The sequence below is a fragment of the Vulpes vulpes genome, chromosome 10, assembly GCF_048418805.1.
Source record: "Vulpes vulpes isolate BD-2025 chromosome 10, VulVul3, whole genome shotgun sequence".
Lineage (NCBI taxonomy): Eukaryota > Metazoa > Chordata > Mammalia > Carnivora > Canidae > Vulpes > Vulpes vulpes.
This window is the reverse complement of record NC_132789.1, coordinates 11,590,152-11,604,536: the sequence shown is the minus strand read 5'-3', so window position 1 is coordinate 11,604,536 and position 14,385 is coordinate 11,590,152. Positions and strand designations below refer to the sequence as shown.

Genomic DNA, 14,385 nt, shown 5'->3' with positions numbered 1-14,385 from the left:
CTCTGAGACAGGCGTGAGAGCGGGCACCTTGAGGACTTACGGTGAGACCAGGGAAAGGTCACTTAGTAGGTGCTCAATAAATAAGAACTTTGGTCTCCTCCTATGGTTTGATTCTGTGTCCGGCCCCCAGGCCACCGACTGTCGAGGCGAAGTGCAGGAAGGCTCCAGTGTTTCCTTTTTCTTCACACTCCCCCCACCCCGATGACAGGCGTTCTTTTTTTTTATGTATATATTTTTTATTGGAGTTCGATTTGCCAACATATAGTATAAAGCCCGGTGCTCATCCCGTCAAGTGCCCCACATATTGATTCAGAAGAGATTGGAAGACAAGGATGGCAAATCTCCGGGTTGGAAGATGAAATTGCAGCTAAGGGGGGAATCTGTGTGCAGGTTTACATGCTGGTCAGAATTCTCAAGCATTGCTTCCCCAAAGGAAACACCTGGAGGTGTGTTAATCTAGACTAGGTCTGCCGAGAGACTAACTGGTGGTGTTACCCTTGCAGCAAGAGCTGCTCTTGATGACAGATAGCAGGAGATTTACGTGCTTGATTTATTGAATTCTTAGCTGCCAGGTGAGGTAAGTATTACTAACTCTGATTCAGACATGCTGAGAACGGGTCTCGGAGAGGGCAGATGCCCCGCTGCTGGCACACGCATGTGAAGTAGGAGAACCAGATTTTTTTTAAAAAAGATTTTATTTATTTATTCACGAGACACACACACACACACACACACAGAGAGAGAGAGAGAGAGAGAGAGAGAGAGAGGCAGAGACACAGGCAGAGGGAGAAGCAGGCTCCATGCAGGGAGCCCGATGTGGGACTCGATCCCAGGACCCTGGGATCACGACCCGAGCTGAATGCTCAACCACTGAGCCACCCAGGTGCCCCAAGAACCAGGTTTAAACTCAGATATGTCTGCCCTTCTTAACCTGGGGTCTGGATTTTAGGGGCTCTTTGAGCTTCTCCAAAATGCATGGAAACCTGTGTTAGGCACATGAAGTTTTCAAAACTTTGTGTTTTTGTGTGTTTTTCTAGGAGAGAGCCTAGCACTTTGGTTTGCTCACAAAGGAGGCAGTGACCCCAAAGTAGTTATGGAAGACCCTCTTTCAGGGACAGAATTCTCTCCACTGCCCTAAGCTGGGGACCAACTGGTGTCTGGGGGAAGAGAAGGGACTTTTTTCAGTAAGGAAACAGCGACCCATTAAGTGGTACCAACTCTACCAGATATTAACTGGGACTTGCTGACAGAGACTTCAGGAAAGGATCTGGGGATTCGTCCGAGCTCCCATCCGTCTGTGCACTTGTCCATCTGGCCTTCTGTCTATTGCACAGATATTTAGTGCATGCTTTCTTGTGCCGTGGTCCCAAAGAGCAGAGACTTGTAATTAGATTACTTGAATTCTAATCTCCCTCCCCCCTGCTCCACTGTTATCAGCCACGTATGTAGGACCTCGAGTGAGTTTCTCAACCTCTTTGTGCTTCTGTTTTGTGATCTGCAAATGAGGATCATCGGAGCCCACCCCATAGGGCTGCTGTGCAGGCTGCATAGGGTACCTTCCGGAGAGTGCTTAGAACAGTACCGGACGGAGTAAATGCCCTTTGTGTTTGTTCGTACTGTTATTGTGAGTGGTATTATTATTGTTATTTTGGTTCCTAGGTACGTTCGGGATTCTGGAGAATATCGAGATGGGTAACACAGTGTTCCGTCTTCATGGAATGTACATGCCAGGGTGGAGGGAAGATAATAGTAATTGTTTTCTTTCTTTCTTGTTTTTTGAAGATTTTATTTACTTATTCATGAGAGACACAGAGAGAGGCAGAGAGGCAGAGACACAGGCAGAGGGAGAAGCAGGCTCCCTGCGGGGAGCCCGATGTGGGACTCGATCCCAGGACTCCGGGATCACGCCCTGGGCGGAAGGCAGACGCTCAACCACTGAGCCACCCAGGTGCCCCTAGTAATTGTTTTCTGCTTATTGGGTGTGTTCCACTACCAAGCCCTGGACGAAGTGCTGAGTCTATAGGCTCCCATCTCTCTGTCCACACTTCCCTCTGTAGAACAGCGTCCTATTACCCTTGCAGTGTTATAGATGAAACTGAGCCCAGAAAGGTCCAGGTCTTTGCTCTGAGTCTCCACCATTACCTCCCTGCCATTACATCTTCTGATCATAACGGAGGCCGGAGCTCAGAGTCTCCGGGACCTGGTTCTTCAGTCCTGGGGCAGTGTGTCCGCCCTTAGCGGAAGGGTGGCTGGTCCCGGCCTCACCGGTGTCTCTCCTCCTGTCTTAGCAGATGAAGAGTGTTCCACTACAGAGCATCCCTATAAGAAGCCCTACATGGAGACGTCGCCCAGCGAGGAGGACCCCTTCTACCGGGCCGGCTACCCCCAGCAGCAGGGCCTGGGCGCCTCCTACAGGACAGAGTCAGCCCAGCGGCAGGCCTGCATGTACGCCAGCTCAGCGCCGCCCAGCGAGCCGGTGCCCAGCCTGGAGGACATTAGCTGCAACACGTGGCCCAGCATGCCCTCCTACAGCAGCTGCACGGTCACCACGGTGCAGCCCATGGACAGGCTCCCCTACCAGCACTTCTCGGCTCACTTCACCTCGGGGCCCCTGGTGCCCCGGCTGGCCGGCATGGCCAACCACGGCTCCCCGCAGCTCGGAGAGGGAATGTTCCAGCACCAGAGCTCCGTGGCCCACCAGCCTGTGGTCAGGCAGTGTGGGCCTCAGACTGGCCTGCAGTCCCCCGGCAGCCTGCAGCCCTCGGAGTTCCTCTATTCTCACGGCGTGCCAAGGACCCTGTCCCCGCACCAGTACCACTCTGTGCACGGAGTGGCCATGGTGCCAGAGTGGAGCGAGAACAGCTAAAGTGAGGCCTGCTTCGTCACAGACGTGTGCTAGAGAGAGAGGAGAGAGAGAGAGAGAGTACGTGGGAGAAAGTGAAAGACAGTAGCAGAGAGAGCCCCATGGATGAGATACGGATGACATTTTTCATTACAGCCTGTTTTCACGTCTGCACTCGCGAGCCCCGGGCGCTGATCTAATCAGTCGTTTGAAACCACGATTCAAAAAATGTGACTTTGTTGTGCCGTCTCAAAACTTAAAAAAACCCAACCAAAAGAGATGAGCCCCCACCCCTCCACAACCCCTCCCTCCACAATGACCACTCTCATTGGCCAGCCATGTTCACTCACACCACCTCCAGATGTCCTCCGTGATTCCTCCTTTTGGTCTCCGGAAAGCCTTGCCTTTATCGAGTGTTTTATCCTAATGGCGGAGTTGGAGCCTTCCCTGTCTTGGTGTTAATGTTGACATTGTTATATAATAAATAATAATATATTTTTTTCTTTCAATTTTCTTCATGGGACCCAGTCCCTTATTTTGGGGAGGTCTGAGGCAAGTGTGTTTAAAAATATGTACTTGTGAGGTTCCCCTCAAATATACCACCCCTGAAACCTAAATTTTGCCACCCTGCCCTTGACTAAGAAATTACCTACCTCTGCCATGTGATGTTCCTGAAAAGGTTCCCTATGTCCCAGCTTTTGTCTGATTTTTTTCCTCCCTTGCCCATCATCACAGAGCCCAGTTCGGCCCTCTCCTTCCCAGTGGAGGCTAACGTTGCCCTGCATCTGGCCTCCTCTATCTTGGCCCTCCCGTCTTCCCAGCTCTAGGTCTTTCCAGCCGTCTGTCGCTAAAACGTGGCCTATAGCTTCCCGACCGGAAAGCTTGCTTTGAAAAACTTAAAAAGCCCTGGTTTACATGCGGGCAGAACTGTGATAAGCAAGGAGCAAGCTCTGTGCTGACAAGCGTTGCAAAAAGGCCAAAATAAATATTCTTCCAGATAAAACACAAAGCCAGCCCCAAGCTTCCAAACCTCCACCACCGAGGACCCGACCCAGATGCAAAGCAAAGCCCACCGTTCCTAAAGAAGAGGCAAGACGTGCTCGCCGATTGGTTCTCTCCAAAGAAATCACACCGACACCAGATGCTGACACAAAACTGTGGTTATTGAAAGCAGAAAACAGTATAAAAAAAAATAAGCGTGTAAGTAAAACATTATTGCAGGGTTCTTCAGATGTAATATTTTACTGGTACTATTTATTTATAAATAGGAGTTCTAATTAAGTAATAACATGAAATGAATCCAGCATGGGAGCTGGCCAAGAGCTTTTAATTTTATTAATACTCGAAACCAAGTTTGCGGTTTTTTTTTTTTTCCTTTCGAATGTGCTTTGCTTTCTTGATTAAAAAAAAATTTTTTTTAAACTGACCCTAATAAAGAGAACAGGGTAATATGTGAGGCTAAGTATGTCCAAGTACGTGCGAGTGTGTGAGTATGTTTGTATGTGAGTGTCTTCATGCGATTATGTCTTTTTATGTTGCTAGGGGGTGGGGTGAGAAGTAAGTACTCGTTTCGTATATTTGTGTGCCAATTAATGCCTAATAAATACCATGTGCTTAAAAAGTATAAGGGACTTGAATACCCATTTTTTTTTTCCCTGTTCTTTCTGACGACTGAAGAGAGGGGAAATAAGGTGGAGGGCATAAGAAGCAGTTGTCTTGCAGGTACAATTTTAACCCCATCTTTCTTCTGCTCACCTCAGGGAGTATTTGGAATCCATACTTGAGTGTATATATTAAAGATTTTGTTTATTTTTTCATGAGAGACACACAGAGAGATGCAAAGGGAGAAGCAGGCTCCATGCAAGGAGCCTGATGTGGGACTTGATCCCAGAACCCCAGGATGATGCCCTGAGCCAAAGGCAGATCTGCTCAACCACTGAGCCCCCCAGGTGCCCCTGGAACTGAGTATTTTTATCCCCTGGCTTGAATCCCTGAAATGGAGTTATTTGCTTTAGTTGAATTGTGTCAGTGTTAAAAAAGAAAAATCATCCCACATCTCAATTGACCAAAAAATATCAGTCATACTCTCTAAAACACCTAGTACTTGATTTTCTGAAAGATTTCTTCCTTTGAATTAATTCTAGAATCAGGTGTTTGGGAGGTCCCAGTGCAAGCAAACTTAGGGCCTTTTCGAGAGATATTAATTTAAAACCCACAAATTTAAGATTTGTGAATTTGTCCTGTATCATATATATAGGGCAGAGCAGAGCACAGCAGCAGATTTGTGAGTAAATTGATGCTGCAATTTTTAAAAATTTATTCACAAGAGACACACAGAGAGGTAGAGACACAGGCAGAGAGAGAAAGGCAGGCTCCCTGTGGGGAGATCCCAGAACCCTGGGATCCCATCCTGAGCTGAAGACAGATGCTCAACCACTGAGCCACCCAGGTGTCCCCATGCTGCAATTAAGAAAAAATTTTATAATCTCAATGCCTGCACTTTTCAGGTGATCAAGAACCATCAGCTATATCACATCCCCTTGAAACAGAAACAACTGATTACAAATTATTCATTTAATCAGATCCCCCTGGAAGCTTTCCTAGGCAAACAACTCCCAAGAAGTGTGAACTAATTATAAGGAAATGACGGTTCAGCTTCTTGTAGGTACAGTGGAGAAAATAGGTCAATGTCATTTTTATTCCCACAGAGATGAATTAGTAAAGTTTCACTGAATAAATTCCGACCGTACTCTGAATAGATATTTATTCTGATGGGTTAAAAAAATTGCATTTGAAAAAATTACCTTCCAAAACTAATTTACGAACTATCCAAGGTACTCAGTCTTATTTTTTTTATGAGAACATCACAAGAATACTGAATTAGCACCCCTCAGGCGCGGCACTCAAACTGTTGCTGCTGTTGAAAATCACTAAAAATATGTTCATGGCAAGTTTCTTTTTCTTTTCTTTTCTTTTCTTTTCTTTTCTTTTCTTTTCTTTTCTTTCTTTCTTTTTTTCTTTTTCTTCCTATCTTCCTTCCTTCCTTTCTTTTTTTTTAATTTTTTAAAATTTATTTATTTATTTATGATAGTCACACACACAGAGAGAGAGAGGCAGAGACACAGGCAGAGGGAGAAGCAGGCTCCATGCACCGGGAGCCCGACGTGGGACTTGATCCCGGGTCTCCAGGATCGTGCCCTGGGCCAAAGGCAGGCGCCAAACCGCTGCGCCACCCAGGGATCCCCCTTTCTTTCTTTCTTAAAGATCTTATTTATTTATTTATTTATTCATTCATTCATGAGAGACACACAGAAGTAGAGACACAGACAGAGGGAGAAACTTTCTCCCTGTGGGGAGCCTGATGAGGACTCAATTCCAGGACCCCAGGATCATGCCCTGAGCCAAAGGCAGATGCTCAACCACTGAGCCACCCAGGTGGCCCTTGGCAAGTTTCACAGCTGCAAGAAGACCCATGAGGGCAGCATGCATGATATCATAAAGGGGTAAGACAAGGAGTCCTAACTTGATCTGGAAGAGGTGTCTTCTGAACTGAGCCCTGAATGCTGAGTAGGAATTCACCAGATGAAAAGTTGGGAGAGAAAGCACCTCGAGCAGAGGGAACAAACAGCTTGCGCAAAGGTCCTGAGGCAGAAATGGTGCTGAAAGAATGAGCTATGGGTTCATGAATGGGTAGTAATATCCTACTCTGCGTTCATTCATTTTTTCAAGAAGCATATGTTAAGGTCCCACCCTATGTGATAGACACCCTGACTTGTTGAGCACCTACTAGTTGTGTCAGGCTCTTTTCGGGGTTCCCAAGACTGCAGAGGACAGTGCGGATCTGTGAGCTGGTAGGTTTCTTTGTACTTGAGAGAGGAATGTTACAGCCTCTCCTGGCTTCCAGGTGCAACACTGAGCACTCAAGTATGGGATTCAAAGTTATGAGAACACCAGAAGGATCACCAGAACTTTCAGAGACTGAGATCAGTAGTATCCTTGAGCTCAGAGAGGTTGGGAGCACCCCCAGCATCACACAGCTGATGTGTGGCAGGGCTCAGCATGGAACCTCAGTTTGCCAAGCCTTAGCCTCCTTGCTCATTAAAAGGAGATGGTGTACTTGCTTCAGAAGACTATTATCCTTTGAAGTTTAAGTGAATGATATCTGTAGAAATGTTCCATAAAGTACCTACCACAGTACATGCTCCATAAATGCCTGAAGAGACACACTTATCAATGAAACACAAGTTAAACCTAACTTTCCCGCATTGATTTAGCAACTGAATAGTCAAATAATCATGATACCAATAGCTAGTGAGAAAATAAATCTCAGGAACTGCCGGCTGGAATCAAAGTAGATAAAACCTTCCAAGAGGAGAATTTGGCCAAGTACATCACAAGCCTTAAAATTGTGGTAATCCGTTAATCTGGTCATTCCACTTGGAGCAATTGATCCCAAGGAAATAATCAGGGATGTGCATCAGACTTATTTTCTGGAAAGTCCATCAGGATTTTTAAAAACCGTACAAAACTGGAGACAGCCTTATAATCTAGTAATACGGTGCTGGTTAAATCAAGTGTACACCCATTAAATGGAATACCACATGGCTTATTAAAAAATACGCTTGTGAAGACAGTTTGAAAAGGATATTTCAGATACATTGTAACTAAAAGAAGCTGATTGCAAGTAGCCTGCACGGGCAGCTTCTTAATCTTATTAAATGCAACTGCATTCATCCCAGCTTACGGGGGGGAAAAAACCCCACTGTCAGTTTGTAGAACAACAGTACTGGGGCTGTGAGTGCTTACATTTTCTTTGTGTTTTGGGTATTTCTCAATTTTTTGCACAATGAAGATGAATTCTCTTTATAATTAGGAGTAGAATTAGTAAAATAAACTCTAGTTTGTGCTTTGGTCGTTGTCAAATGGAGTTTGGGAGGAAGGGGTGGCCCACGCGGTCTAGTTTGAGAACAAAGGGATGCAGCTCCAGGAAGCGGTAAGGAGTGCGGTTGGCCAGGCCGTGACAGAGCTGGGTACCAGTACCAGTCAGCCGACCGCTGATCACCCCACATTCCACCTCAGCGACAAGGAGACACCCGGAGGCTTCTCCGTCTCCACTTTCTAGGATTGCCCCTTGCTGGTTAGGTTCTTGTCCTGGGCGGGGGCTCTGATTCTCTCGTTAACAAATGTAACACACACACATGTACATACAGTTGCACACATGCATACAGCACACACAGGCACACACAAACATACATCCGTGCACCTACATACGACACACATATGCAAACGCACAGACACACACAACGTATGCATATATGAATGCACAGAGACACACTCATGTGCGCACACACACACACACACACACACACGACACACACACATACTTGTTGGCTCAGGTGGTTTTAAGAATCTCACCTTGGTTCTTTACCTGACCCGGCTTATAACATTCATTTTGCCACTTACTGCTTCCATGACCTTGGGCAAGTCACTTAACCTCTTTGACCCTCCGCATAATCACCTATGGAATGAGGATCATAAGAGTTCTTCCCGAGGGGGGGGTGTTCTTCTCATGGACATGCAGTGAGACGGTGAGTGTAAAGTTCTGACCACAGTGCCTGGTCTAGAGCAATAATTATTGGCTGGTAAGAAGATTAATGAGTATTAATTATCATTGCTATTAATCCCTCCCTCTGCTTCTCCTTCTCCTTCCCCTCCCTCTCTGTCCCCCTCCTTTGCTCATTGGGAAATTCGCCCCTGTGATCTTCTATTATTTTTATAATGGACCTCAGCTCAGCGAGGGTTAGGAAAACATCACCAGAATCGTCATCACCATCATCATCACTTTGAACAATAATTAAGACACAGCTTTTCCACATAGACACCATCTTAAGGATGATTTAAGTAAATAGCTGGCTTTGTAAGTGACTATCAACCCTGGATCCTCTGTGGCAACGAAGAGGGACCAGAAATTTCTACATCCCTAAAGACTGACAACCCAGCACCATCTCTTTTCTGACTTCAGAATGCATTCTTCTACCTCTTAAAAAAGCAGCCGTGCATGTTAATCCTGCCAGATATATGAATTTAAGAATATGTGGTCCCCCCCCCCCAAAAAAAAAAAAAAAAAAAGAATATGTGGTCCCTGTTCCTAGAGCCGCAGGTGCTGGGGGCTGGGGCGGCCCGGATAGGAGGTGGAGGCTCTTCCTGGGAGAGCTTTCGTGTTTAGTTGACATCCCCTACTTTTGCTATTAAAAGTAGAAAAAGTAATAAATAGCAGCTTTTATTTACTGACCATGCACTGTTTGCCGGTCCCCACACCAAGCAGCATACCCATACAGTCCCTTTATTGGGAGGTAGGAACCAGCCTTATTCTCGCATTAGAGATGAGGAAGCACCCAAGCAGAGAGTCTCCGTGGCATGTCCACAGTCACTCTGCTTATGAGTGGCTTGGCCACCGTCGCATGCTGACCACATCTGAGTGTGAGGGACAGATGCATCCCTGCCGTTTCCTGCAGGCCCAGAGAAGAAAGCGAGGGACAACGTGGCTGGAGGTGCCAGGGCGACGTTCTGAGCCTTCGAACATAGATGAACTGCACCCACAGGGCGAGGCCTGGTAGCTTCTTGGTCTCAGACGCCCAGCTAACCCTTCGTGTGGGAGCTACTGACTCACTTCCCTGAGCCTCTATATCCAAGTCTGTGAAATGGGGGTGATAAGACCTGCCTCGCAGACCAGGACCAGGATTACATGGGAGCCCTTATGGAATGTGCTCTGCAGGGGCAGCTGGCTCCTCTGCACATTTAATAAACAGAGGCGGCAAGACAGATCTCAGCTCAGCCGTGACCTCCTTCAAGAGGCTTTGCTGTACCCTAGATGAGTCAGGAGAGCCTTCCTCTTTCCGGAACATTCACTGCCATTCACCCTTCCTATTGGGGAAACTGCCTGTCTTCTCTCCTGGAGTTGGGAGGGCTTCATGAGGGCAGTTTTGCCTGCTTGTATTTTCATGTAGAAGGTGTTTCCCAACTATGTCCTGAATGAATAAGTGGCTCAAGAGATGTGCTCATCGGGGAGCAGGGCTTGGGAGAAGTCAAGGACTCTGGCAGGTGATTTTGTTTGTATCCTCTTTGTCCACCACAGATTTTAGGCATAAAGGAAGACAGCTCAGTGCATGCCAACAACACACGACCACAGGCATCCAGCCATGGTCTGGAGCCACAGTGAGGTCCATCCACCGCAAAGCCTCGGAGGCACAGGTCAGGCCCCAGTTAGCGTTGCACAAAATGAGTAGCTGGGTGGTTTTGCTGGTGAACTGACCGAGTGGTTCTGCAGACCCAACCCGAGCTCGCCTGGGCCCTGTTGGGCTCCGGTGCCGATGATGGGCTGATGCTGGGCTGGGGGCAGGTGGGTCCAGGAGGCCTTTAGATGGGGTGACTTCATTCTGCACCCCCATGACTTCCCATCCTCCACGGGGTCCTGTATCAATCACACTGATGTTTAGACCAGGCTGTGTGTGGTATGTACCTATGTTCTAGATGAGCCTTTTCCTTTCTTTTCTTTCTTTTCCTTTCCTTTCCTTTCTTTTCCTTTTCTTTTTCTTTTCTTTTCTTTTTTCTTTCTTTTCTTTTCTTTTCTTTTCTTTTTTTCTTTTCTTTTCTTTCTTTCTTTCTTTCTTTCTTTCTTTCTTTCTTTCTTTCTTTCTTTCTCTTTCTCTCTCTTTCTTTCTTTCAAGATTTTATTTACTTATTCATGACGAAGAGAGAGGCAGAGACATAGGCAGAGAGAGAAGCAGGCTCCCTGTGGGGAGCCCGATGTGGGACTCAATCCAGGACTCTGTGATCACGCCTTGAGCCGAAGGCAGATGTTCAACCACTGAGCCACCCAGGTGTCCTGATGAGCCTTTTCTTAAGGAGTTTTCTCAGCCGGGCTTCCAGCAGAGCAACAGAGCAGGTGAGAGGTATGGAGATATATAGTAACAGATTTACCACAGGGGATGGGCTCACGTGTTTGTGGGGGCTGCAGGGTGAGTCTGAGATCCTAGGGCAGGCCATTAGGAAGGGTAGGGCCTGGGTCTGCTGGGCCTCCATGGCAAAACACCATAGACAGGACAGCTAACCAACAGAGATTCATTGTGTCACAGTGCCGGCACGTGGGAAGTCCAAGATCAGGGTGCCCTCAGGATTGGTTTCTGAGGAGAGCTCTCTTTCTGGCTGGTAGATGGCCGCCTTCCTGCCGTGTGCCCCCCTGGCCTTTCTTCTGTGCGCAGGAAGGGAAAGAGAGGGAGAGTAAGCTCAGGTGTCTCTCTTTCTTATAAGGACACCAGTCCTCCAGAAGTCAGGGCTGGGCATTCACAGAATCTGCTTGTACCCCTCCAACACCACACACGGTAAGGGAGAGATAAACCCCATTACAGTCGGGGTGCCTTCTCCAAAAAAGGATGAAATGGATGCAAGGAGGTTGAAAAATATTGAATACCCATCATATTAGGAATCCAGAGCAAATACAATTTTATGCACAGGTGTTTGCCCCACCTCTGCCACTAGCCCTTGTGGGCTTGAGCAAGTCACAGACCCCTTTCCTTCCTGTGTCACTGCTTGCTTTCTCTCTCTCTCTCATCCAAACAGACCATGGCTCAGAAATTCTTGTTTCAGAGTCTGCTTTGAGGAAATGCTAAAGTAAGAGAGTAGAGCTGCTACTCCAGCAGCTCCCCACCTCCGTTAGACAAGAGAATAGGAGTACCTGACCCAAGAAAGGATCATTGTCTCTGTCTCTGTCTTTCCCAGAGAGACAATCATTTTATATTTTATTTTATTTTATTTTATTTTATTTTATTTTATTTTATTTTATTTTATTTATATTTTAAACACAGGACTTGAACTCACCACCCTGAGATCAAGACCTGAACTGAGATCAAGGGTCGGACACTTCACTGACTGAGGCACTCAGGTGCCCCACCAGAGAGAGAACATTGAATGGAGAAATAAAAAGATTAACACTGCTAGTACTCTCTCACTCTGGACCCTAACTAAACTCTTTCAGTTCCTCCCACCTAGATCCTCAAGATTGTCCCTTTTTTATAATTGTGGTTCTCCAATCTTCCCTTCACCTTCATGAGTCTTCATGGGGACTTCATGAGTCCCCTTGCAAAGCTGTCTCCCACAGTTGTATAGGTTGAGCATGCACAACCCTCAAGAGCATAGCCTTCACAATGACAGTCTGTCTGAATGGTGCCTCTTGGAATTGTGGCAGTGCACAGCCTGCCCAACTGTTCGTGGCAGCTCTGTCCCACTCATATTCTCAATACATTCTTTTCCTTAAAGTTGTACCTGATCAAAATCTTAATATTGAAATCACTTACAAGTCTTCTGTTCCAGCTCTCTCCCTTCAGATAAATCAACGTCTAAATCAGGGGCATGAGATCGTTACAATATAGTTGAATCCTACTGAACCACAATTTGGGTATTTTTCAGGTTGAACTTTGTCCCTAAAACAAAAATCCAGGTGGCAAAAAAAGTCAGCTGTCACAAGGGAAGCTTGAGGGCAGAAGAGCTGACTTGGCTTTCTCAATACCAATTACATACAGGAGGTGAATCTTATTTTCCTGTTAGGTTTCTATGCTTAAAGTAACTTAACCCACTAGAAGCCCAGCCATTGGCAGTGGACTTGTCCAATTCTCTCGGCTACCTGCCTCTTTTCCCTAGAGAACTATGCAGTGGAAGGGAAAGGGGAAAGGAGAGAGAGAGAGAGAGAGGGAGAGAAACCCTACGAAAGCTTTTACATTGCTCTAATTTCTGAAACATAAAAGCTATTCTTCTCGGGTAAATCCATTTTTTTCCCTGTGGTATTAAGGACAGAGAAATTCCTATGAAAATAATTTGTCAAGTCTGGACTGATCAAAGATACGTATGAAAGGACCCCACTTTTTCTTCCCAGAGCAAAAACCAGCCCCCATCGCAGCTCAGAATGAATTGGCAATTCATTTACCGACTGTCAGATAAAGTAGCACGATCCCCATCACATCTTTAACTGGGACGGGACCAGAAGGAAGCAATTCCATGCCCACCGAGTGTACAAGCTGGGGGTATGTTAGTGATTAAGGGATCCTGGCCTGGGGGAGGCAGAGAGATATGACTCAGATTCACAAATGCACCATAAATCTCCCTCTTTTATTCAAAATGTGTGTTTTATAGTCGTTTCCTGGCCAATTGCTGCCTTGAATAAATATATAACATATCTGGACTTAGCGTTTAGGCCTAGAGCTGGGGTTTGTCTTGAGGGCCAAGTATTCTTGATATTTCCAAGAGCTAGCAAAAAGCGAATAATGAAGCTCTCCTTTCTTCCTGACTCACCAGCCACATTCTACATGGAAAATAAAAGGAGACGTTGGTGCTAATCGGGCCAACAGAGAGCAAGCAAAGTCTGCTCTGTTGAGCTAATGTCTTGGATCCTTCAAATACGCTGCTGTTCCACCTTCTTACCTGGCTCCCCTCAATCAGGCACCCACCAATGAAGCTGCATGAATAAATAAATAAAATCTTAAAAAAAAAAAGAATGTGGCAGATTTCTGTTTGTTCATAGAGTCCTGGGTTGCCTGACTTGCATCTCATTGCACTGAGGATGCTACCTGCAGAGGTGGGAAAGCCAGAAGACCAATGACCTTATCCATTCTTTTCCTCCCTCTTGCCATCAACCTCAGTTGACTTTAGATCCAGCCCCAGAGAGCTTCCAGAGCCCTGTGTATTGAGAACTGATTGTGTAGCTGGGCATTCTACGTGATGATCATGCACAGACCCCAAACTTGGCTTCCAGCTTTTTAGAAGTTATGAGATTTTCTATCCAGCCCTGTGAGGTATGCTGGGACTGTTCTCAGCCCCATTTTACAGGTGAGCAAATGGACGCTCAGAGAGATGGTCTCTCATCCATGGCCTCATTGCTGGATAGACAGACACTTCCACCTTCGTCTTTCATGATGCTAGGTCCCCGCCGTGTGCCCAAATGACAAAGCCAAAATGGCACAGTCCCTACCTCCAAATGCATCTCGGTCCAGTGTGACATTAAATGTCTTTTGTCTGGATTCCTGAAAGTTAGCTCAGGGCCTGACAGGAAGTGGGTGCTCAGAGACTCTCTGCCAAATTCCCCAACTCCCCACAGGCTGACTGATCTAAGTTGGAGAGAATGTTAATCTTGATATATATGCAGAGGTCAATGAATACTCTCTTATTTCTCAGAGAAAGTTGTGCATAAGAACACCCCGGGGTTGGAGGAGATATTTGGGGGAAGGAAGGCCTAACTCTTGCACGGCCTTCGTGTTATAATATCAAGTTGAGGAGCCTGGTGCTGAGTGAAGCTCCAGGACAAGGTTGAAGGTATAAGGGGGACTCTAGCTGGGGCAGGGCTGACTTGGCCTGCGGGGACAGAGCTCCGCCTCCACCACTTGTCCGTCAAGCCAGATCTGGGGAACTCCATCCACCACTCAGAAAACAGCGCTGATTAAGCTCTTGTCTTCCTACTGGTTGAGTTCCTTTGTTGTCTTCTAGAACCACGACAG

The 14,385-nt window shown here is 46.6% G+C and overlaps 1 protein-coding gene across 6 annotated transcripts in view; it reads left to right on the top strand.

Annotated features, from left to right (window-relative positions):
- TBX5 (T-box transcription factor 5) overlaps nt 1-4,466 on the top strand; it is a 47,776-nt gene extending 43,310 nt beyond the window's left edge. For 4 of the 6 annotated variants that reach the window (XM_072722901.1, XM_072722898.1, XM_026015835.2 and 1 more), the window contains one exon: nt 2,292-4,466. In XM_072722901.1, the coding sequence (XP_072579002.1) occupies nt 2,292-2,866 (575 nt within the window). In that variant the 3' untranslated portion in view covers nt 2,867-4,466. Of the gene's footprint in view, nt 1-2,288 lie in introns of all 6 variants that reach the window. The other 2 variants (XM_072722896.1, XM_072722897.1) reach the window with 1 other exon arrangement.
- The last annotated feature ends 9,919 nt before the right edge of the window (nt 4,467-14,385 follow it).